General features: G+C 44.0%; 1 protein-coding gene across 2 annotated transcripts in view; it reads left to right on the top strand.

Annotated features, from left to right (window-relative positions):
- mtss1 (MTSS I-BAR domain containing 1) overlaps positions 1-23,801 on the top strand; it is a 240,893-nt gene that overhangs the window by 111,976 nt on the left and 105,116 nt on the right. For both annotated transcript variants that reach the window (XM_084316508.1, XM_084316507.1), the window contains exon 2: positions 4,045-4,106. In XM_084316508.1, the coding sequence (XP_084172634.1) occupies positions 4,045-4,106 (62 nt within the window). The remainder of the gene's footprint in view (positions 1-4,044; positions 4,107-23,801) is intronic.

Genomic DNA, 23,801 nt, shown 5'->3' with positions numbered 1-23,801 from the left:
CATATCGCGATATATTTTAATAATCGATATCGAATATCGAAATTAAAAAAAAATCCGAAAATCGTTTTTTTCTAATATATTTTTATTAAAAAAAAATTGTGACCTGCAACAGGGCAGTTTTAAAACCAGAGACAGTGGACAGACTTGTCTTTTTTGCCTGCAACTTAAAGTAATGGCTTTGCTTGTCCAAATGACAATACTGACCAAATTGAGATTTATTTTTCTCTTGTCCATTTATTTTGTTTGCTTTCTAATTTAAAATACAGTTTGAAACCGTCTGTACACAGTAGGCTATGTGTGCTAGCATAACTAGACTCCAGTCACGAGTCACGGTGCACATGTGCGGTGGTTTGTCCACCAAAAAAGCGCCAAAAGATAGAAAATAAACTAGCAGAGCCAGAACTGTTCAACTCCCCTGGAGCCACAGCCAGCAGAGAAGCTGGTTTACTTTCGCTTTTAAACCAGCTGCAGCCTGAGAACTGGAGTGTGAGGGGATGTAATGCTAAAGATGGCGGCAACGACAAAGAATTGCTGCAAAATAAACATACATCTGTTGTTAAAAAAAAAAAAAAAATTAAAAAAACAAGTTACGGTACATTTTTTTTTTTTTTAATATATATAATCTATCCACTTTTTCTCCCATTTTCTATATTTTTCTCCCATCCCAATTTTTGTATCATCCAATTCAACCCTCCCCTGTCACGAACGCTGTTTCTTTCCTCCCACAAGCCGGCTGCAATGTGGACTAAGTCATACATAGCACAAGTCCCCTCCGGTACTTGAGGTAACAGCAGTCGCATCTTTTCACCTGCGCAGCTCGATCTCTCAGTGGCGAGGAGTAACGCGTGGGAGGCTCACGCTGCCCCCGACACTTCCTGATTCTACTGCGCAGGCGCACCAACCGACCTGTAGGAGTCACTTTCCACAACGCCCGATCCCCACCCATCAGTATCCCACCCCCTAATACGGCCAATGTGTATTAGTATGAACGACCAGCTAAACTGAAAGCAATGTGGAGCGCTGGGATCGAACAGGCGATCCCAGCGTCTCTTTGCATTCGTGGCGAGCGCCTTGCCCACTACGCCACGTAGCCGTTTTTTTATTTTTTTATACTTATAACAATTTCGATAATTATCGATATCGAGAAATATGATAACATTATCATATCGTTATCGCGATATGATTTTTTTCCATATCGCCCAGCCCTACTACATACGTTGATTGACTGGATTGATATGAAATCATTGTAGGATCAAGGTGGAATTGACGTCAGATAGTCCTTACCTTTGATCGGGGGTATCTCAAAAAGAATATTCCAATTGTCTGATCGCGATTTCCAGTATTGGTGTCCATCGGGACCCCGACATAATCCGGCACAACACATTAGGGGGGTGGAACGGTACGCATTCGAACCGTGTACCGAACAATACACACATGCCCTGAACCGTGGACGTCGTACCGACCTCCACGGTTCGTGGCATGTTCGGTTATATAACGTTAGTGTGTGTCAACTGCGTCTGCAACCCATAGCATCCTGGTCCCTGCTGGGACGTACCAACTCCACACACCACTGTGGGGGGGGGTTTATATTCCCCATTCCCTTGTAACATCTCCTTTTTTTTTTTAAGATAACAGTTACAACATTCCTTAGTGCAAATTATTATTAATACAAGAAACCCCATAAACGTCCTTATTTAAAACCCTAATCATCTTTTCTGTGACTTTTACTTTTTGATAAGAAAGTCTAGTGCTGGTTGAGCATTATGCATACTTTATGTTGGCCTTTGTCTATAATGTGGCCACAAAAATGTATATATATTTTTCAGTCAGTTCGGTCTTTGTGTGCCAAACATTATTAAAGGTAAACTTTTTTTTTTACCAAATAAATGAGAAGCATGTTTAACTCAGCAATTCCTCCTAGCGCTGCCGCGGTTACCGCATTACCGCGGTATCGCTGTTACATCACGGCCACCGCAGAGTTGAGCTGAATACCGCATCACCGCTGTTTTTTATAATAATAATAATAAGAAGAAGAAAGGGTCGGGGGGGGGGGGGGGGGGTAACCGCCGGGCGCTACCACCAGGGCTCGAGACTAACGATGTCCCGTCGTCCCCTGGACGATCAAATATTGATTTGGGACGGACAGAAATCTTTGTTGGGACCCAAACGGGGACGGAGGATTTTTTTTCTCTCAGAGCCACACTCTGCTGACTATCTTGCCCCTCCTCCTCCTCCTCCTCCTCCCATACCCGTGGCATATTGTAAACAAACCCTCGAGTGCATGAGCACCGTCCTCAGAGCTCCTCTTTCAACATTTAACAAGCATTAAACAAAATGGCCCAGTCATCTATTCACTTTTGTTTAATACACAAGGCATTGTCTAATGTTATCTAGCTACTGATAGCTCCTGATATCAACGTCTGATATAATCAGTTTGGTATTCATTTCGCAAGTGCTGGCTAGCGTTGGCTAACTAGCTATCGCTCGAGAGCTACCGAGCTAACGTTACTGTTTAAACAACTACACAGTCAACAATTTTTTGTTTAATACATGAGGCGTTGTCTAACTGGCTAGCTACTGATGGCTCCTGATATCAACAAATGTGCATTTCAGTTTAAGAATGATAGGGATGCGGCAGCATGAGACCTAGGTAGCTCACGTTAGCTCACGTTAGCTCACTGTTTTAACGACCCAGTAAACTAAATAGTTCACTTTATTTAATACATGATGCATTGTCTGTGTTTCACTTGCATGCACGAATGTGTGCTTGCCGAATCCCAAACAATATTCATGCTGCAAAGTCATCCTCTAAAGATAGACATTTAGACTAGAGGCAGGCTATAATTATCCTATAAATAGTAGACTACAAAAAAGAAATTAAAAATAAAATGCATTCAAATTTTTATATTTTTTTGCGGTTACCGCGGCGGTAGGAAATATTTCGCAAATTTGTGCGGTAAGGAAAAAATCAATACCGCGGCAGCCCTAATGCCTCCCCTCTTGCTGTACCAAAATCTCTCCTAGCTCTAACCGTCACTGTCAAAATAATGTGCCTGATGTCAAATGGCCTCATTCTTTCAGTTTTTGCATGACTACGTCCTTGAGAATAATTGAAAAGTTGGATTCTTTTAGGCTATATATCTTATGTTGATGTGTGGTATTTTTGGAGTGTTACATTCTTTTAAAATAAAAAACAACGTATACTGAACCGAACCGTAAACCTAAAACCGCGATACGAACCGAACCGTCGATTTTGTGAACCGTTCCACCCCTACAACACATGCATCGAGCGGCCATGGACGTGGTCCAATGTGATCGGGTGAACCGCTACACTTGCCTGGACCAAAATTCTCCGCCCGGAGGGGGTTAGATGTAACACACGGTGTGAAATAAGGTTTCAAAGGGTGGGCGATACTGCCACCTAGCAGGATGCGGACGGTATTGCACTCTAGCGATCTCAGAATGATTTCCTATCATAACCCTGAGGTCCGTGAACCTGCAATGAAAAAAAAAACGATAACCCGACTATACTCTGGTATGGCGCTCAGCCGCTGGTGAGATAACCCGACTATCATCGGGGTCTGGCGCTGAAAGTGTTAACCTGGAGTGTCACTAATGGAGGTTCGTAATCCAGCTCATTATCAGCACATTTCTCTGCCAATGGGTTGTTTTTGTCTGCAAGGAAAATCTGCGCTTCTTCTGAGTTAAAAAAGGCGATTTAATACTAACACTGTCACCTATCCGTGACCCCACTTTGGGTCGCGACCCGCAGTTTGAGAACCGCTGCTCTAGATGCTGTAACACTGAGGCCTGGGGGCAGTTTTGGGTCTGAAACCTGCATTCACTACTGGTCTTATTGCTACTATCAGTTCCACTTGGTGTTCAATTCTTATAATGTGACATAAAACCTATTGTTTGCTCTGTAGTGGCTATGAGCAGTATGACCACAAGTGGGAGGCTGCTTCTGAATTCATATATGACTACATATTGCCAAAGCGTTATTAATAATGGCAATAACAATGGCTGTCTCTCTCCATTCTTCAGGCCAGTTATCCAGCCTGGGAGGATTTTGTAACCAAAGGAGCCAAGCTACAATCACAGCTGAGGTAAGACGCACGCACGCACGCACGCACAGTGTAATGAGTGTGTGTCCCTATGGACCAGTGTGGATGATAAGCATCTCTCAGCCTACTGCAGCCAGTCATGGCCAATTACCTCTGCCACTCAGCTAGCTAGCTTATGTTGTGCTCTGCTCTGCTCTACTCTGTTCTGCTCTGGTATTGAACTACCTGGCCGGCTAGTGGCTACTAGCGTAGAACCAAAGCAGAATCAAAGCGGCTCAGTCACAGTGGGACCAAACGCCTGGTATCTTTAGACCTCAAACATAGAGGAGCCATGTTTCAGAATGTCATGGGTTCTAAACATGTACCTGAGAAAACATACACTCCTCTGCTCCGACGTGCGTCACTCTGGACAACATCTGGAGCCTCTGCTCCGACGTGCGTTACTCTGGACAACATCTGGAGCCTCTGCTCCGACGTGCGTTACTCTGGACAACATCTGGAGCCTCTGCTCCGACGTGCGTTACTCTGGACAACATCTGGAGCCTACTGGCTCTTCTTCATGTGTGTTACTCTGGACAACATCTGGAGCCTTCTGGCTCTTCTTCATGGTCATGTCTAAATGTGCAACTCCCACTTTTAATAAATAGTCCCACCCCTGCGTGACCTTCACCACAAATCACTGCTCTGTGACTAGGGATTGGTACCGTTCACATTTGAACCGGTACGGTACCGGTACTTGTGAATCGATACCGGTACCCAACGGTACCTTTTTTCGGTACTTTAGTCTCTAAAAATGTAATCTACCTACCTCAGTTGTGGAAAAGAATATCCAAACTTCAAATAACCACACTTTCGACCGTTTTCGGCTTGTTGTTGAATCAAGTCAAATCCTAGGTAAGTGTATATTGTGCGTGTGAACGTTGACATGAAAAGAAAAAAGTAAAAAAAAAAGGGTTAAAAAAATATATATATATGTTTACAGTACCGACAACGGTATCTCACGTGAATCGATACTCTGTAGTACCGACGTGTTTCGGTAAGTACCTTTAAAAGTACCGAATTCGGTACCCATCCCTATCTGTGACATACATTCATTCACTCTGTGGCTGTGTTCATCTTCCTATTCATGGCTAAAATGAAAGGATTTGTCTTCTAATAGGTAGGGATGTCCCGATCCAATCACGTGATCGGGATCGGGGGCAGATCACATGATTTTCAGAAGATCGGGATCGGGGGGGGGGGGAAATCGGGAGTAAATTCTTTTTTATTTTTTTTTATTTTTATTCAACAAACATGACCATGTTGGCATGTTCACATCTTAAACTCATACTGAGGCCTTAGTTTTGGTTTTAAATTACATATCATCATTCATTTATTTATTGTCGCACAGAGCAGAAGAATTTGCCAAAACAAACGCATTTCCTTTGATTTACATCATCGCACGATAGTGACGTATGCCGAAAATAGCAGACCTCACAACGCGTCTCTCCCGCAACACCGGCAGGTCCACCTGATGACTCTGAGCAGCTAGACAAAATGTCAGAAGTTTGGAAGCATTTTAAAATTGAAAAAGAAGCCAGTCCAATAGCCAGTTGCAATGTTTGCAAGGCGGACGTTCTGCGTGATTACATATGCACGCCGCATTTCTCGGAGACTCTCTCTGATTGGCACTGACTGACGCTCTCTGATTGGCCACTGACGCGTTTGCCCAATCCGTGACGAGTTGTATCTTTGCCCATTTCCTCGTCAAACAGCCCGTTCTATCGCCATGCTCTAAGACAAACGGAATGGGGGATGCGGCTGGTGCTTTGCCAAACAGCTGTATTGATTGCAATGCCTCGCTTGAATGAAGTTAACGTTCACCTGGATAACGTCAACATTCAGAGGATTATTGTCGCCGTTTCAGACTAAAATGGAGCAAATCATTACGTAAGTCGAACACTGAATGTATACTAATGTGCAAACAGATTGAAACTTTAAATATTTCTCATATGAAGCACATTCTCAGGGGCTCAGGGTGAATGTAATGTGAGCCGCCGCGCTCGACTATTGAGGCAACAGAGGGGCTTGTCTCGCTTCGCCAGTTTCTGACAAAAATGTGTCAAATTGGTTACTAATGTGAAAGATCGGATCGGGAAAGATCGGTATCGGCAGATACTCAAAATCACATCATCGGGATCGGATCGGGAGCAAAATGCGATCTAATAGGGTGTCTCTGGGGGATGAACTGTAGGTGGAGGGGTGGTCTGCGAATTTTCACCTAATTATTTTTTGTTTAGCAGTGCGTGCAATATAAAAGATGAATGTCAGCGGGCGGCTGGGTGGCGTAGCGGAGATTGTGCTCGTCACCAATGCAAGAGACTCCGGTATTGAATCCCAGTCTCAGCATTGCCTTCGACTTGGGCCGGCCGTCGTACTGGCTCATTTGGCAGAGTCAGCGGGTGGAAAGTCGATGGGTGGGGATTGGACGTTGTGGACAGCGACTCCTACAGGTTGGTTGGGTGACGCCTGCACAGCAGAGACGGGAAGTATCGGGGGCAGCGTGAGCCTCCCACGCGTTACTCCTCGCCACTGAGTCCGCGCTGTCTGATGAAAAGATGCGACAGGCTGCCTCCCCGTGTAACGGAGGGGACATGTGATGCAAGGCTTCTATCCTCACTACAACCGACCAGTGGGGGGCATAGTCTAGCAACGTTCAAGACAGGGGAGGGGAGAATTGGCAATACGAAATTGGGATGGGAGAAAAATTTAAAATGAGGAGAAAAAGTGGATAAAAAAAAGAAAAATATAAATGTCAGCTGTCAGTGTGTTGTTGTAATGGTCCTGGAGTGTAAAGTGCCAACGTTGCTAAAGCAAGCTGTGTCTGAAGCGTTATGACTGGGAGACTGCAACATGTATTTTTGTTATGAATAAAGTAAAGGATGTGTTAGAGTATGAGGCAATGAGAACACTCTACTGTTCACTCATCTCACCTTATATCAGTTATTGTGTTGAAGTATGGGGGAATACTTATGGGACCAATATAAAACCATTATATATACTACAGAAGAGGGCCATAAGAATCACACATAAAGTGAGTTATCGAGAACACACAAATACATTATTTATTAAATCTAGAATAATTAAACTTGAAGACATGGTTAAGTTTCAAACAATGTTAATTATGTTTAGGGCAAGAAATAATACACTGCCAGGAAAACTACAAAATCTTTTTCATTTAGAAAGTGAGTTTAGTAGGAGAAAATACAATTTTAAACATCAGTTTGCACGTACCACACTTAAACAGATGTGTCCTTCAGTTATTGGTGTAAAGTTGTGGAATTCTCTCCATAGCGAGCTTAAGGGATGTAGTAGTGTTTATCTATTCAAAAAAAATTATAAAAAATAAATATTTAGTCAGTATGAAAATCAAATGTGATCTGAATAGTGAGATCTTTTCTTTTCTTTTTTTTCTCTTTTTCTTTTATTCTTTATTCTTTATTATTATTATTATTAAATTTTTTCCTTGTTTAACTGTGAATTGTGAGTTTCTTGTATAATGGTATAAATTATTATTTGAATAAATTAGGTTGTACCATTAAGAAAATACTTCTTCTTGGGAGCTCCAGTAGCTCACCGCGTACCTCGAGCGCTATTTCGGCGCCGGGGACAACCGTGCTCGTCACGGATCTGGGGTTTAGCGAGTTCGAATCCCGGACTGCAGCCGTGCCTTTCCCAGAGTGTCTTCCCCCCCATCTGTACCCCTTCAGCCTGTTTCTGTCGGTCATTCTTGACCAGAGTAAATGCGATAAAAACGCAAAAAAGAGCCAGCGGAATGGCCAAAGTAAAAAAAAAAGAAAAAAAAAAAAAGAAAAAAAAAACTTCTTTAGTTTAGGAATAAGGGGCAGGTAACTATAAGATTTATTCTTCTTCCTGCTCCTTTTGTCCATGGAATGTTATTTATGATTGTGTAATGAGGAAACTCTGATTGTATGATTCCATGTGGCAAAAAATAAAAACTCTGAATGTCAAACTGCACACTAGGGCTGCTCGATTATGGCGAAAATCATAATCGCAATTATTTTGATTGATATTGAAATCGCAATGATCAAACACGATTACTTATTGATTGACTCATTGAAGCCAACATTGTAGTTGAAATTTAAACTTGATTAATCGCCCACCTCCACTGCACACTGTCTTTTCATATTGGAGGTGTTTTTTTTTTTTTTGCAAAGCTCAGCCACACTTGGGTGTTTGCTGCAGTGTTCATTTGGGCAGCTATTTTCGTCATGTGTCAAGTGCTCCTTGCTCCTTTTTTCGTTTTCATCATATTTAGTCATCAGCATTTATTTTTCGTTTTGTCAGTTTTAGTCAACTAAATGTCTGAGCATTTTAGTCTTAGTCAGTGTTAGTCTCGATTTTGTCTTTGTTTTTGTCTAGATTTAGTCGCAGAAAACTTGTCTAGTTTTCGCTAATGAAAAAAAGGCATTTTGTATTTTTATATTGTAAATAATGCAATTCTATTTATTAAGTATAGTCGAGCCAAAACCCTATCAGCTGATTCACAATAAGTTCAGTAGAAGGCTAGAAGCCCCAATAGTAACCAAACATTCCTTGAAATGGTCAATAGATTCAGAAATAGTCAGACATGGAATGGAACATATTCTGATTTAAATTGCTTATTTTTTTTAACCAACAAAGCAACATTAGGATAGTGTAAATACACACTACACACTGATTGCAATTCTCACTGGGACCTACTGTACAAATTTCACACACGTCGGTCACACACACATTCCCTTTTGTCCGTCGAGTCGTACCGTAGATCGCTGACGTCACTTTAAACTTAAAATGGCAGCCCCCATCAAAGCATTCGGCTAACAACATTAGCTTAGCGAACCTGCCACCGCACTTCTATGTGCATAAAGTAGGGTGACCATATTTTGATTTCCAAAAAAGAGGACATGCCCCCCCAGCCTCGAGATACTTAATGATACTCAGGCATGCGTTGCTCATGGGACGACTGGTTGCACTATGTTTTTTTTTTTTTTTTTTTTTTTTTTAATAATCTTTCTTCCCCTCCTTTTTCCCGATTTTTCTCCCATCCCACCCTTCCTGGTTGTTGTGTACTTTCCCCTACTGTTGGTCCGGGAGACCGGAGACTGTCACATGCTTTCCTCCGACGCATGTGCAGCCTGGGGCAGGCCAACCTGGCTGCACAGGTTCTCACCGGGGAGAGTGTAGCGTGTGGGAGGCCACACTATCTCTCCTCAGTTCCAACCCTCGCTGAGCAGGCGCCCCGACCGAACTGTAGGGGTCGCTGTCCACAACGCCCAGGACCCACCCTTCAGCTTTCCCACCCCCTGATACAGCCAATTGTATCAGTGTGAGAGGCCAGCCAAGCTGATAGCAACGCCGGGAGCTGGATTCGAACAGGCGAATCCTAGTGTCTCCCGGTGTTGGTGACGAACGTAATCTCCGTGCGCCACCTGCCCCCCCTAATTGCACTATGTTTTAATGACGCCCCGCGCACGCTCCCGCGCATGCACATAGATGTTCCCTCGCATAGCACAGACTAAAGACAGTGCCTAATTGCCTCTACAAATGGAATGTAACACATTTCATTCACAAGTTTTGTGTGAATGTATCTGAGAACGTATTTGAACACACCTGACAACCGGCCATATTGTTATGCAAAGTAGTACTTAGCGAGTTGGCGCATCAGTCGGGTACAGCGCATTCCTGTGTGCACGCGTGTGCACATCCGTGCATGTGCGTGCTTCTGCTCACAGACTGTTTGCACGGCGTGCAACCCCGTCCCATGAGCAACGCATTTTACTCAAAGATGCATTATTGTTTTAATATATTTAAAGTATGCCTCCTCTCTATGGATATACAATTATTATTTATATTATTTTACTGTATATAACGCAACACTATCTCTCTATAACCAAAGACACACCAAACCAAAGTTAACAATCAGCATGCTTGATGATTATGCCTAGAATTATCTGACAAATCTCAATGGCACAATAATTACTTAAAAATCAACCTGTAACAAAATAATAGCTCTCTTTTCAAGTCTTACTGGACAAAAATAAATAACAAAATATATGAAATAATAGAAAATAGAAAATCCTGTTAACAAATATCTTTTTCAGACAAATCGTTTTTTTTGCCATGTTTCAATGAGATATTATGCAATGGTTTCTGCTGTCTCATTTTGGTGTATTTAACCTCGATTCATTTTGTTTGCATGCCACCCATCTTCCAGTCAAAGTACTATTATGATTGGGAATATTGTCACTGCTCCGTGGTTACTCCTGTCTGTAGAAACACCACAGTACTGGATTTGATTTGAGTGCTTCATGTGCGACATCAATCGAGTCGAGTGGGGCGCTATAACACATTGGCTTCGGATTTAGTGCGCGCACTAGTGAACTTCGCCTCCCATTTGTTCCGACGGGTCGGTACATTTGGAATTTCTTCTGCAGTTCATCTGTAAAAGTACATTCTTTGGCATTGTGAATGTGAGCTGCGCTCCACTCTGTCCCCTCTGCGTGTATCCTTTCTCTTCCTCAGTTTGTGTGCGAGTGTAGTTGTAGAGCCGCCCACAAAGCTTCTCAGGGATTACGTCACACACTCAACAGATTACCGTAGTATTCTGTGCAATGCGCCAGTCAATTTAAGTATATGCAAACGGTCCGTGAAAGCCGGACATTTTCATGCATTTATAAACCCCCCCCCCCCGGACGGCCCGGACAGGGCGTGAAAAGAGGACATGTCCGGCCAAAAGAGGATGTTTGGTCACTGTAACTGAGGGGTTACAAAACCCTGACTGTATTAAAGATTGTGATATATTAAACCACTACTAGTTATGTACTTTAATTACTGGCCATACAGTACATGAATATATATGGTGAACACCCACACAAGAATACGGCATTGACACATAAATTATATTGGAGGGTTATTTATTATTATTAAGCAACGTTAGGTTACAGATTGAGAATTAGGCTTGCGCTTGTATGGCGAAGAACATATGTAAAGTCAGTCAAGAGCATAAGTCAATGAGAATAGTAGGAATACTATGATGGGTCTAAGCTGACGCCACCTGTGGTATAGCAATTACATGGGCCACACCGGTACCAACAGGAGACACTGGGTTCCCTCCGGGGTGTAAGGCCGGGAGGGGTAGAGGAATGTTCGGGTACCCAGTCTGGGTCAACGAGGAATAAAGAGGCTCCAGATACAGGAGCCGGTGCTTGTACTCCCTTGATCAGCAGACAAAAGCAATAGTTGTAATCCAATATGCTCGATAGCATTGACGACAGCTAGCCAGCCCCTTCCACGAGGCGGGCCCGAGTGGTGATCCTCACGAGGTTAAATCCCAAACGACAGTGGAATCAACGGTGCTCTTCTCCGGTGGTCACGGTCCCAAAGCAATATAATCCAACCAGAAAATGGTTCTGCAATCGCCGGTGCCGATTCTCCTGTGTACATATCCAACGGTTCTCGCCTAGGACTCCTCGGGTGTGGGCACGGATTTAGGCCGCACAGCCTGGATAAGTGCACTAGCTAAATACACGACGAACCGATGGTAATGCTGGTCACGGAAGACTGTAGCCGCACGATATACAATAAATGATCGACTATTACTTCACATTAGATTAAGTCGAACTCAACGTTACTGCGTTAAACTCTGACACTTTAACATTCTATTCGCACACGGTTCTCAATGCTCTATTTAGATGCAAAGTTGCTCACTTCACTGCACGTTGACTCGTGGTGAAGGCTTTACTAGGTTTTGGTAAGGTACTGCCGTTTACACCTGCGCCGTATTTATACGTAAGTGAATATCTAGTCCCAACCTCAGTTCTTGTCTCGTATTACTACGCAGACTCTGGGCATGTACTGACATGCCCGGAGTTGCCTTTGAACTTGCCGTTGGGGGCTTGGTCGTTGGCGCCTGGGGCCGCTGTCCAATAGGAGAGCGAATATTACTCTGGTTTGTACGCAGGTAAAGGGATATTCCGTGTATATATATATAAATAATATACAAGGTATATCAAACGATACATATATATATTCAGTTTAATCTGGCCCTTCACAACAGTCACCCTAGCATAAAGTGTGGTAACAAAATATCACAGCCCCTAAGACTGGGAGCATTCTAACTCTACTGAGCATGTACCCAACATTATATGAAAAATAAAGTCATTACGATGTTTTAGTGCACTTCAAGCGCTAAAGGGATTCATAACAACTTATAGCAGGGTCAATCTTAGTGTTAGTACTCGTCTGTTTCTTTTCTTTTCATACCAACATTACCTTTTTAAGTGAACGTAGTCTTGTCCTTGTTGTATCCATGTGTAATGTTGATAGTAGTGGGTGTACACCGATGAAAGAGAGCAAGTCTGTGTCTGGGATATAGGTCCCGACTCCCAGGCTATTAGCTATTAGCTCTTCTGGCAGCCTAGCCATCCTGTCAGCCTCCGTCGTCTTAAATGCTATGTTCTTTTGGTAGAACTGTTCGGCTGCCGCAGGAGTGTTGAGAGAGTAGCAGATTCCGTTCATGGTTATTGGTATAAGCTGTAATCACGAGAGACCTGGGACGCGGTTTTTAGCCTCACGTATGTAGCTTGGCTTTTAGCCATGCAGAGCTTAACCCGGAAATGGAAATGGGAAATTCTGAAATAATAACGTGAATTATTCTAAGTTATAATTATTTTGTCTCATCTTGTTTTAGTCAACATAAATTAAGAGAGAATTCGTCATGGTTTTTGTAAACAAAATGTTTGTGTCCTCAGTTGTGGTCAACGATATTTAATTAATTATTTAGTCACGTTAGTGTCACATGGTCTTCAATAACGTGACGTCTCATTGTCGTCATGAAAAAAACCTTCGCTGACGAACATCTTTCGTCCTAATTTTCATTGACAAAAGTAACACTGGTTTGCTGCGGTATAATAATAGCCATAATCCAATAAGTAGCCTCAACAAAAAGTCTCTGCTCACATGGTCTGCTGATGCAACCAGGTAACAATGATGTAACATTAGCTTCCAGCAACAAGACCCTGGTAGTTAAGTATGACTTTTTACAACAAGCTCACTGCTGTTCACTTGTATGGGGAGTGATCTGATCTGAGGTCAGTTCCAATATGAAACCGGTTCTCCAGCCTTGTCTCTCGTTCACGCATTTGCTCTTACGTCCACAGGCGTGCACACACACACGCACGCGCGCACACACAGTTCCATTGACAGCCATACCATCTGATCCCCTAGGTTAGGTTTTCAGCAGTGTTTCCCCTACCATTGCCTTGGCGGGGCAAACATTTTTTCTTTTTTAATTAAAGTTTGCTTTAATCACAGTAACGTTGGCGAGCTAGCTAAATTATACATAAATCGGTTTTCATATAAATCAATCTTCACTAAGACTTTAAAACGGTGGTTCGGCACGGTCTACGGAGACGCAGAAAAAAACTACCAAATCCATTCAGAGACTGACTAGCGTCGCGTGTAACAAGTCTCAGTCTCTCTCTCTCTCTCCTTCAAGTAACGTTACACTATAAAAACAAACTGGATAGTTGATATACCGGTAAGTTGATTGGCTTATATGAACTATCCAGTTCATATATCATTCTCCCTTTCTGTGTGTATGTGTGTGTGCACGCGCGAACCCGTCCCAACTCTGGTCTTTGGAAAGTTTGATAGTATTTACTGAGGATGGCCAGATTTTAAGTTTATTTGGATCCCCATTAACAGATAATGTTGATATTTAAACTTACAAAATAATTATACAGAGAGAAGCTTCAGCAAGTACAAAAACGCTTCTGACCGACAAAAGAGAATCCCTCACTCAATCCCTCAAAGGCCTAACCATCATGTATCACAATGGTGATGTCAGCCAGAGATGGGGAGAAGCATGAACCTTTAAAGGACATCTCTTTGAAATTAATTACATTTTACATTTTTTTTCTGATTTCTTTTAAACAAATTATTATTTTGTATTATTTAACTATTGCACTGCACTGGCAGTTGAACTGCATTGGAAAAAAAAAAAAAAAAAAATCATAACCTAACTGCCACTGAACATTGAACTACACTGGCACTGTTTGCAGATGTACTGTTATATAGCATACTTGGCTATCGCGTCTCGCTCTGCCAATGAGAACCTCCTTAAATAAATCTCCTTGCTCATAATGTGCACACGAAACAAACAAATGCACTCACTTGCACGTGACCAAGCCACGCCCATGCGTCTCCCTATATGACGCCGGAAATGGTCACGCTCCACCTTCCTCTTTTCGTTTCCAACACGGAAGTAGCAGTGCACTCTGTGAACTAGTTATGAAAACGTAGGGAGAAATTACACAATGTTGGGTATTCGCCAGAAGTTCACCAGCCCCCGGAACCTTCTCGGCACATCCTAACAGCGCAACAGGCCTGTCCTGGGTTTCCTCGTCTCGTGACAGCGGACTGAGGGACGTCGCGCGACGGTTAGCTGTCGAGCTAAGTCATGCACAGGTAGGGCCTGCGCTATCAGGCATTGATACTAGCATGGGTAATACTGCTCGTTGTCTTGTGAGACGACGAGTGATGTATTGGCGCGGAGGGCGGGATATTTGGGAAAACATGACTCTCTTTTGGATGTTTTCCGAGTATCCTAGCGCGCAGCTAATGCTAATGCTACAATGTTGGGGCGCTGTTCCCCGCCGAGGGCTGTCTTTACTAAAAGGTCTTCCCTCCTCTTAACCATTCATGCTGACGGTCAATCGGTGTCTAATGTTGGGGGTTTTAACAGGGGCTTGTTTACCATTTACATGGGTGGTGGGCTGAGGCTCAGGGCAGGTGTGCTTTTTGTGAATCTATGAATTGAACATGGGGGTCCCTGGTGTGGACAGGACTAACGTTTTCTCTGGTCTGCATCCCCTTAACAATTGTGTGTATGGGCTAGCCCATTCTGCAATATGTTAATAGAGTTTTCGTTCATTCATTCATTTATCCCTTCATGGGTGCACACCACAGTGGAGGTTGTTGCATGCCTACTAGTGAGGCAGTGCTTCACTAGTAGTAGACTTTGGTCTGCAGCCACCACTGGTGTTCCGTGCTTGAAGTAGGTGGCATCAATCCTTTGCCCTGACATGGTGGAACGGTGTCCCGCCCGGCCGACGCCATGAGTCGGCCCGGCAGGTGGCTGGTGGTCGGGCCTTAGGGCCAGCCGACGTCAAAACATTGTGCGAGGTTTTGAGGTTATTCAGCTTTTGACCTAGCCGCAAGCTATAACCGCAGGGAGGGCTAGGATGCTGTTAACGGTTGTTCACAGGCATTTTTGGTTGGAGCAATCTCCCCTTGAGGGGTTTCCTCCTCAGTGCTCCCCCCTCCGCGGGTGGACCTGGGTCTGTCCACGGAGGTGCGGGCGGTATTTGACCTGGGCTCCACGCTGCCCCACACCGCGCAGCCAGAGGTGAGAGCATGGCCTCGCCAGCGGCTGTGGCGAGGCCCCCGGCCAGCAGCCATGTTTCCCCCACCTGAGATACCCTGGACACAAAGAAGACAGGTGATCACAAGGCCGACAGCCTCGGCGGCCGAGGGATCAGCTACATTAGATGCGCACATTAGATGCGCACGCCCTAAAAAACCGTTGCCATCTAGCTGTGTCTAGCACGCTCTCCGGTCACTCCCCCCCCCAACGCCAGCGGGACACAGGCTCTGATTTGTTCCCTTTGGCTGCAGGCCGCGTGCTTTCAGTGAAGCGCAAGCGGACCCACGTTTTGCTTCTCATGGGGACAGGGGCTGACACCCAGTTGCTAGCTAGGCCTGGGTCTGCCTGTGAGAATGCTGTGCTGTCAAGCGGCTCCCACGCCACACGTTCTGCGTCTGTTTGGTGAGCCTGGTGTTGTGTCTGTCGACGGAAAAGGTTGTCTGCGGGAGAACTCGAGGCCCAGGAGGTCGCAGCGTGAGTTCCCCCAGCCCCGCCCTCGCCAGGCGGGGTATCACATTAGTGTCTCCCCCGACCGGAAGACCGGCGGTGGTCAGTCAGGCACGCGTGGTTTGGGTGGTAGTAATATCACTACAGGGCTACGGTGTGTAGGAACCCACCCTATCGGGCAGTGTGGGGACCACACGCCTTGCATGTCCAGCTGCAGAGCAGGCTATCCTCAGCAGTCCATGCCGGGAAGATGCTCAGTGTAGGAGCTTATGTCACCAAGTGTGATGGCCGCTCTCCCCGTATCAGATCGGCCCTTTCTGTCGGGGTCCCCCCTTGGGTGCGATTGCCTCGTTGGTAGAGTCGGGGTGTGATATCCCGGCTCCGTGAGACGCCCTGCTCGCGCGGTTGGCGAGTCCAGGGTTGTCCCATGGAAGGTTCAGAATGTTGACCGTCTCCCACCTGTTAGGCGCTGTCAGGTGGGGGACTGGTTCACCTCCATAGACCTGTAGGATGCGTATTCGCATCCCGATCTTCCATCCTAGGACATACCTACGCTTCCTTTGCAGGGCTTAGCGTACGGGTACCAGAGGCTGCCGTTCGGCTACTCTCTGGCTCCCCGCATCATCACCAAGTGCGTGGAGACCGCGCTGGGGCCTCTGCGTCGTCGGGGGATACAAATTTTATTCTACCCTGGACAATGTTCTGGTTCTTGGCCGGTCAGGGAAGATCGCCAGGTCTCATACCAGGCAGGTGGTGGAATTCCTCACCAGCCTGGGTTTTGCTGTGGACTGGAAGTAGAGTACTCCTCTTCCCAGTCAACGGGGTGGAGTACTTAGGCTTATTTCTAAGCTCAAGGTCTATATGGGAATCCTAACTAACAACTAAAAAACCAATCAGTGAAGGAGATGGCCGACAGCGAAGGAGACCCGCTACCTCTGCCTCTGGGTAGTAAACAAGGCTGGCTAGGATAATTAGCTTGCACGCCGCTATCTTATAGTTTACGTGCCGAGTGGGTGTGTGGCGTGAATTCTGAGGCCACGGTTAGAGTAGTGTGGGGTATGCGGTGGACGTCGTTGCAATGTATTGGGGCGGAACAGAGTATTTTATGGGGATAGTTAGTACATTGTCATGGGATACACCGCTTGCTCTGGCTAACTGCTAACGTGCGCGGACTGATGACGACATCAACTTGAGACATTCACAGCAGCAAAACAAGACTATTAATAGCCCGTCCATCGGCGCCGGGCATAAGAAGTTAATTAAACTTGACAGAAATTATATCGATGATAATTATCGAGTTATATGAAAATAATTTTAAAATGTTATCGCGATAACGTTTTTGGCCATATCGCCCAGCCCTAGTTTCACTGTGCTCCTAAATATTTTTGTGTGCTCCTAAATTTCTTTGTGTGCTCCTAATTTTTTTCATTTAGGAGCACATGTGCTCCTTGGGAAAAAGGTTAGCGTAGAGCCCTGCAAGTATGCTATATAACGAAAGGTTATTTCATAACCTAGTTATATGAATACTGGCTGAGCGTCTCGCTCTTAGCGCCCTGAGGTCCCTTGGATGGTTTTTCCGCTTAGGGAAATCGTTCTGAGGAAGGTGGAGCATAACCATTTCCGGCGTCATATAGGGAGACACATTGGCGTGGCTTGGTCACGTGCAAGTGAGTGCATTTGTTTGTTTCGTGTGCACATTATGTGCAAGGAGATAAGAGGTTATCTCATTGGCAGAGCGAGACGCTCAGCCAGTATCCATATAACTAGGTTATGAAATAACCTTTCGTTATTAAAGTTCGTTAAAAACATAATTTTTTTATTGTTTCTTTGGTTAAATTCAAGTGAATTTCTTTTTAAATCAGAGAAATCCGAAAACGGGAAAATTTAAAACAGAGAAATCCGAAAACAGGAAAATGCATATCCGAAAACAGGAAAAGATAAAAACGGATTTCATAGGGCCCTAGTTAAGGTGAGTTAATAAATTCACTCTGAAAATCTGCTCCGCTCTGATAAACTGACTCTTTGGTCAGAGCGTGCACTCAGAATTTCCGAACAACTTGAGTGTGCTCGCTCTGCCACTGGTTGTAAATAGGTATGAGTGTTGTATGTGCCTCCCTCAGTGTTTCCCATTAATTACCTAGACTGATACATTGCCAATAGGGATGTATCAGTAGTATTGGCAGTGGTAGTAGTCGTAATAGTAATCCAGTATATTTTTATATTTTCAAAAAAATAAACCAGTTCAACACAGGTAACCACTTTTGCTTAATTTCTTTGATGGCTCAAATGTATGCTCTAGTCTAGTCGATTTTGTGTTTTGAGCACAAAGTTCATCATAGATCTGGCTAGGGGTGTAACGGTACACGGAAGCCACGGTTCGGTACGTACCTCAGTTTTGGGGTCACGGTTCGGTACAATTTCGGTACACAGGAAAACAATATTTATGATTATATATTTATAATAATTATTATAATTATTATTATATATAATACTTTTTTATTAAGTTATACTTAGTTCCACCTAGGCTTGCTGCGGTAGTCAGTCAGTGATAACAGTGTCATTCTGTGTTCAGGAATCCACTTGAGTAAATTAATTGCCTACTGCTCCCACAAGACTGAGGTTACAAGCCTAGGTGTCATCTTGGACTCAGACCTGACCTTTAAGTCTCATATAAATAAGGCCATGAAAACGTCATTCTTCCACCTAAGAAACATAGCGAAAGTAAGACCTTTCGTAAATAAAAAGGATGCAGAGACACTGATTCATGCTTTTGTATCAAGTCGGCTTGACTATTGTAATGCACTGTTCACTGGTCTTCCCAAAGCAACCATTGGGAAGCTTCAGCTTATCCAAAACTCTGCAGCTCGATTACTAACTCATACAAGGAGAAGAGAACATATCACTCCAGTCCTAGCCACCCTGCACTGGCTTCCAATAACTCATAGAATTGATTTTAAGGTCCTTTTCCTAACATATAAAGCTCTTAATGAGCAAGGCCCAAAATACATAGCACATTCCCTAGTTAGTTATCTGCCCTCAAGAACGCTACGGTCATCCACTACAGGTTTACTAGACACGCCCAGAAACCAAAAGAGGATAGGAAGGATGGCATTTGCCAACTATGCCCCAAAACTATGGAACACACTACCAACACACATCAGAAACGCCAGCTCCATACACATTTTTAAAGGAAAATTAAAAACGTACCTATACAGTCTAGCTTACAAATAGTTATGGCTTGGAAAAACCTGATGGATCCATGAGGCTAGGATAAGCCTTGTGGACCCAACTTTTTAGATGAAGGAACGGGTACATACGCACACAATACACAACCACTGATGGATCCGTAAGGCTTGGATAAGTCTTATGGACCCAACTCTTTAGATGAGGGAACGGGTACATATACGCACACAATACGCGGCCACTGATGGATCCATGGGGCTTGGATAAGTCCTATGGACCCAACTCTGACCACTGACCACATGAGGGAACGGGTACATACGCACACAATACGCGGCCACTGATGGATCCATGGGCTTGGATAAGTCCTATGGACCCAACTCTGACCACTAATAAAAACGTAACTACACTAGCGTTATAAGAGCTAACATTGCTACCTACCGTACAAGTGCATTGGTTTAGTGCATTTCCTACTTCCGGTTGCTACTGAGCGGACATGTTTGTGCGGACCTGTTCTCCCAAACTGGTAAGCAAATGACTGTTTTCATGTTTCATTTTTACGTTATTTTCATTTTTACGTTATTATTATTATTATTATTATTATTATTATTATTATTATTATTATTATTATTATTATTATTATTATTATTATTATTATTATGATATTATGATTATTATGATTATTATGATGATTATTATGATTATTATGATTATTATTATGATTATGATTATTATTATTATTATTATTTTTATTTTATTTTTAAACATTGATCTTAACTGATCACTGTGACTTTATTGCTTTTATCGTTATATATGCCTATGTTTGTGTACAGCACTTTGAGCTACATGACATGTATGAAAGGTGCTTTTACTTACTTACTTACCCCCCACCGTAGTTTCACTTTCACTTCTAGAGTAGGTCTTACTTCACGTGACGCAGAGAAAGACTAGAGAAGAGATGCCATGTTACACAACAATGAGAGAATTTATCACTATTTTGGATTTAAACACTGTAGCAGCTCGACTGGAGAGGAGCTCAAAGGACCAGTCCAGATCAGCAAAAGTACGTTTGCGTGTTTTTTTTCCTTTTTTTCTCTCGCATCAGCTGGAAAGTAGCGCAGAAGAATGTTGGTGTGCGTGTGCGCGTGTGTGTCTTTCCATTGGTTAAAGGGGCTATGCACTGCTATTCCTAGCACTATTTGGGCAACTTTACACAATTCCTGTTAGTCTATTGAAGACATTTGTAATTTTTTTTTCAAAAAAATTCATTGTTTTATATTTCTAATCAAGTACTCGAAACCATCATTTTTCAGCCTCGAGAAATCAGGCTGTTATGGCCTGGCTCCGCCCATAAGCACTTTGAGTGACAGTCAGACCACAGTCTGCACTGGTAGAGGGAGGGAGGGAGGGGGGGGAAGAGTTCAGTTCAGAGTTTTTATTTGCCACATGGAATAATACAATCATAGTTTCTTCATTAAAAAATCATAAATAGTCATTCCATGGACAAAAGGAGCAGGAAGAAGAATAAATCTTATAGTTATATAGTTACCTGCCCCTTATTCCTAAACTAACATGTATTTTCTATAACAATCGTCACACATCAAAACAAAATGCGCACACACACCACACGTATATGTCAGCCAGCGTTCTAAAGTTTCCACATTAGCAGCGAACTATGACGGTTGGGGGGTATGTGGTACAATGAGAACCTTGCCGTTACCATAGCAACCGCCAACAAACCCGCACAGAAATCAAACCCACCAGACCGGTTCTGTAAGAACACACACACGGACAGAAAGAAGAGAAAATACACAAAAAATACATATTAACACAGGGTTGATGTGAGGAAGACAATCAAGTGTTTGAACATGTGTTTGAACAACACCTCGTGATTTCGGGCTATACAAATAAATGTGATTCATAACAAACACTACAGGGAGGCAGACAGACACAGATGGAGACGAAAATGACTCGATGGGACAGAGAGAGAGAGAGAGAGAGAGAGAGAGATAGAGAGAGAGAGAAGAGAGAGAGAGAGAAGAGAGAGAGAGAGAGAGAGAGAGAGGAGAGAGAGAGAGAGAGAGAGAGAGAGAGAGAGAAGGAGAGAGAGAGAGAGAGAGAGAGAGAGAGAAGAGAGAGAGAGAGAAGAGAGAGAGAGAGGAGAGAGAGAGAGAGAGAGAGAGAGAGAGAGAAGCGAGAGAGGAGAGAGAGAGAGAGAGAGAGGCCCCTCCCTCTCTCTTCCTTTTTTTCTTTCTGTGTGTGTCGCGCGGACCTCCGTGCGGCAGGTCCCCCCCCCCCCCCCCAAGTGCCCCCTCTCTCTCCCTCCCTCCTTCTCTCTTCTTTCCTTCTGTCCTTTCTCTCCCACTCGGCTCTCGCTGATGAGACGAGGCAACTTTTTTCTTTTCTTTCTTTCAATCTCCCATGTGGCGCGCGGCCGGCAGGTACCCCCCCCCCCCCAAAGTGCCCCCCTCTCTCTCCCTCCCTCCCTCTCTCTTCCTTTCTCTCGGCTCCCACTCGGCCCCGCAGCCCCCACTCGCTGTCTAGTCTAGGTAGAATGGGGGCGGGCATTAGCTCCAACCACAGAGCCAATCGCATCACTGTGTCTATCCACAGCGCCCAGTGACGTGCTCAGGGACTTCAAATCAAAATGACCCGATTTACTAGAGGCACAGAGGGGTTGGGCTGAAACGGAGCAATTCGCCAATATGGTATTTAGACCCTAAAACACATTGATACGAACTCCTATTACTATAATACAATGCTAGAGACTGAAAAATGACATTTATAATGCATGGGACCTTTAACATTATTACGCGAACAAGAAAACGATGAACATTTTGAGCCTATTGTATATGCTGTGTTACAAACATACTGTATCATTCATGGTTGGTTTTGTTTCAGTGACACCTGTAGGCAAGGGGAGGAGAGGAGAGGAGGGGAGAAACAGCAGAGTGCTGTCTGCTTGTTCATGCCTTTACAAGCTTCAACGTTTTATTTATCTAAATGTGGCAATCCAAGCTTGATATGCAACGTTAAATGAATGACCTTCTGTGTTAAGACTGTTAGTAAGCCAGTGTAAAGTAAAGATATTGAGCATAGATTTGTAAAATGTTCACCTAGTGGTATGTATGAGACGTATTCTTCGTATGGCTGTACGTACCGCACGTGAGCCACGTACCGTAAATTTGCGGGACGAATACACGTACCGTTACACCCCTAGATCTGGCCCCTTTATTTTGTTCTCAAAGTGCACCAGATTGATGCATTTAACTTTAAAATATACAAAAAAATAACAATTCCGGGGGAGCATGCCCCTGCCCCCCGGACCCCCCTAGAGCAGTGCTTCCCTATCCTCTCCTCGAAGCACCCCAGCCGTTCCATGTATTTGTTAAATTCCACCACCAGCACACCTGATTCAACTCAACAAGCCCTTTATTAGTTGAATCAGGTGTGCTGGTGGTGGAATTTAACAAATACATGGGACGGCTGGGGTGCCTCGAGGAGAGGTTTGAGAACCACTGCCCTAGAGGGTCCGAGGTTCACCCACCACAGTCTCACAAAATCCTGTGGGAAACACGCTCCCTGTATTGTAAATAGTTCATATCTGTGTTGTCACTACTGTATGTATAATTGTAAATAAGTAAATGTATGTGTTGTAAAAATATATTGGTAATATTTATTTACCTAATTTATGTGCAATTGTTTCATTTCAGCTCAGTGTAGAGAAATGCACTGATACTAACAACCGCCTTACTGCGTGCGTTTATGACGACACTGTTGACACCATGTATCCGTGACACGCGCGCACGCGACAACACTAGTTGTTTTGGGGGGCCTACCACCTCCCCCTGAAAAAAATCCTAGGGGAAACACTGTATGTATGTGCACGTGTGTGCATGCACACTCTTCTACAGAACATTATAGACGTGACTTAATAGAACATGCACACACACACACACACACACACACACACACACACACACACAGACTGACAATAGGTCCATTGATGGCGGCTGGCTGTGTGTGTGTCAGCAGGGCTCTAGTTGCACTCCTGACACTGGGCTGGCAGAGCATCTGTCCCCCTCTCTGGCTCCACTGGGGCTGCCCCACTGACTGTAAGTTACATGGAAATGAACACCAACAGCTCTATGCATTCTGCTTCTGTGCATATCTGATTTGAGCCCCTACACTCTGTGATAGATGGATGGGTGGAATTATCATATTTCAAGGTCTTAAAAAAAGGTATTCTTAAATACAGTTGAACGGGCCTATTCAAGAACACTGCTAAGTTGTTGCTTCTGTCATTTCACTTCCCATGTGCGCATGACACAGTATCTTCTTTTAATTGGGTGCAATTGTGAACAATAGCTAAGTCGGATATACAATTCCATCCAGTTGGCCAATCATATCATTCACTGCAGCTCAATGATCCATGAGTGGTGTGGTCAGGTCAGGAGGTATCTGAAGGTCTGTGTAGACCAGTGTCTGTGATGTGTGCAGTACTTTCCTCTGGAAGACTGTTCCAAAAGGATGTTAGCCTTCAAGGTCTGTCGATTTTGAAAACCACAAGCTACTTATTTTTCTTGACAATTATCTTTTGTTAGAAGGAAAAGGAGCTAGTTAAGTACATTTATATATATATG

Source organism: Notolepis coatsorum, assembly GCF_963971535.1.
Source record: "Notolepis coatsorum genome assembly, chromosome: 6".
NCBI lineage: Eukaryota > Metazoa > Chordata > Actinopteri > Aulopiformes > Paralepididae > Notolepis > Notolepis coatsorum.
Note: the sequence above shows the minus strand (reverse complement) of the source record. Positions and strands in the feature narration are given on the sequence as shown.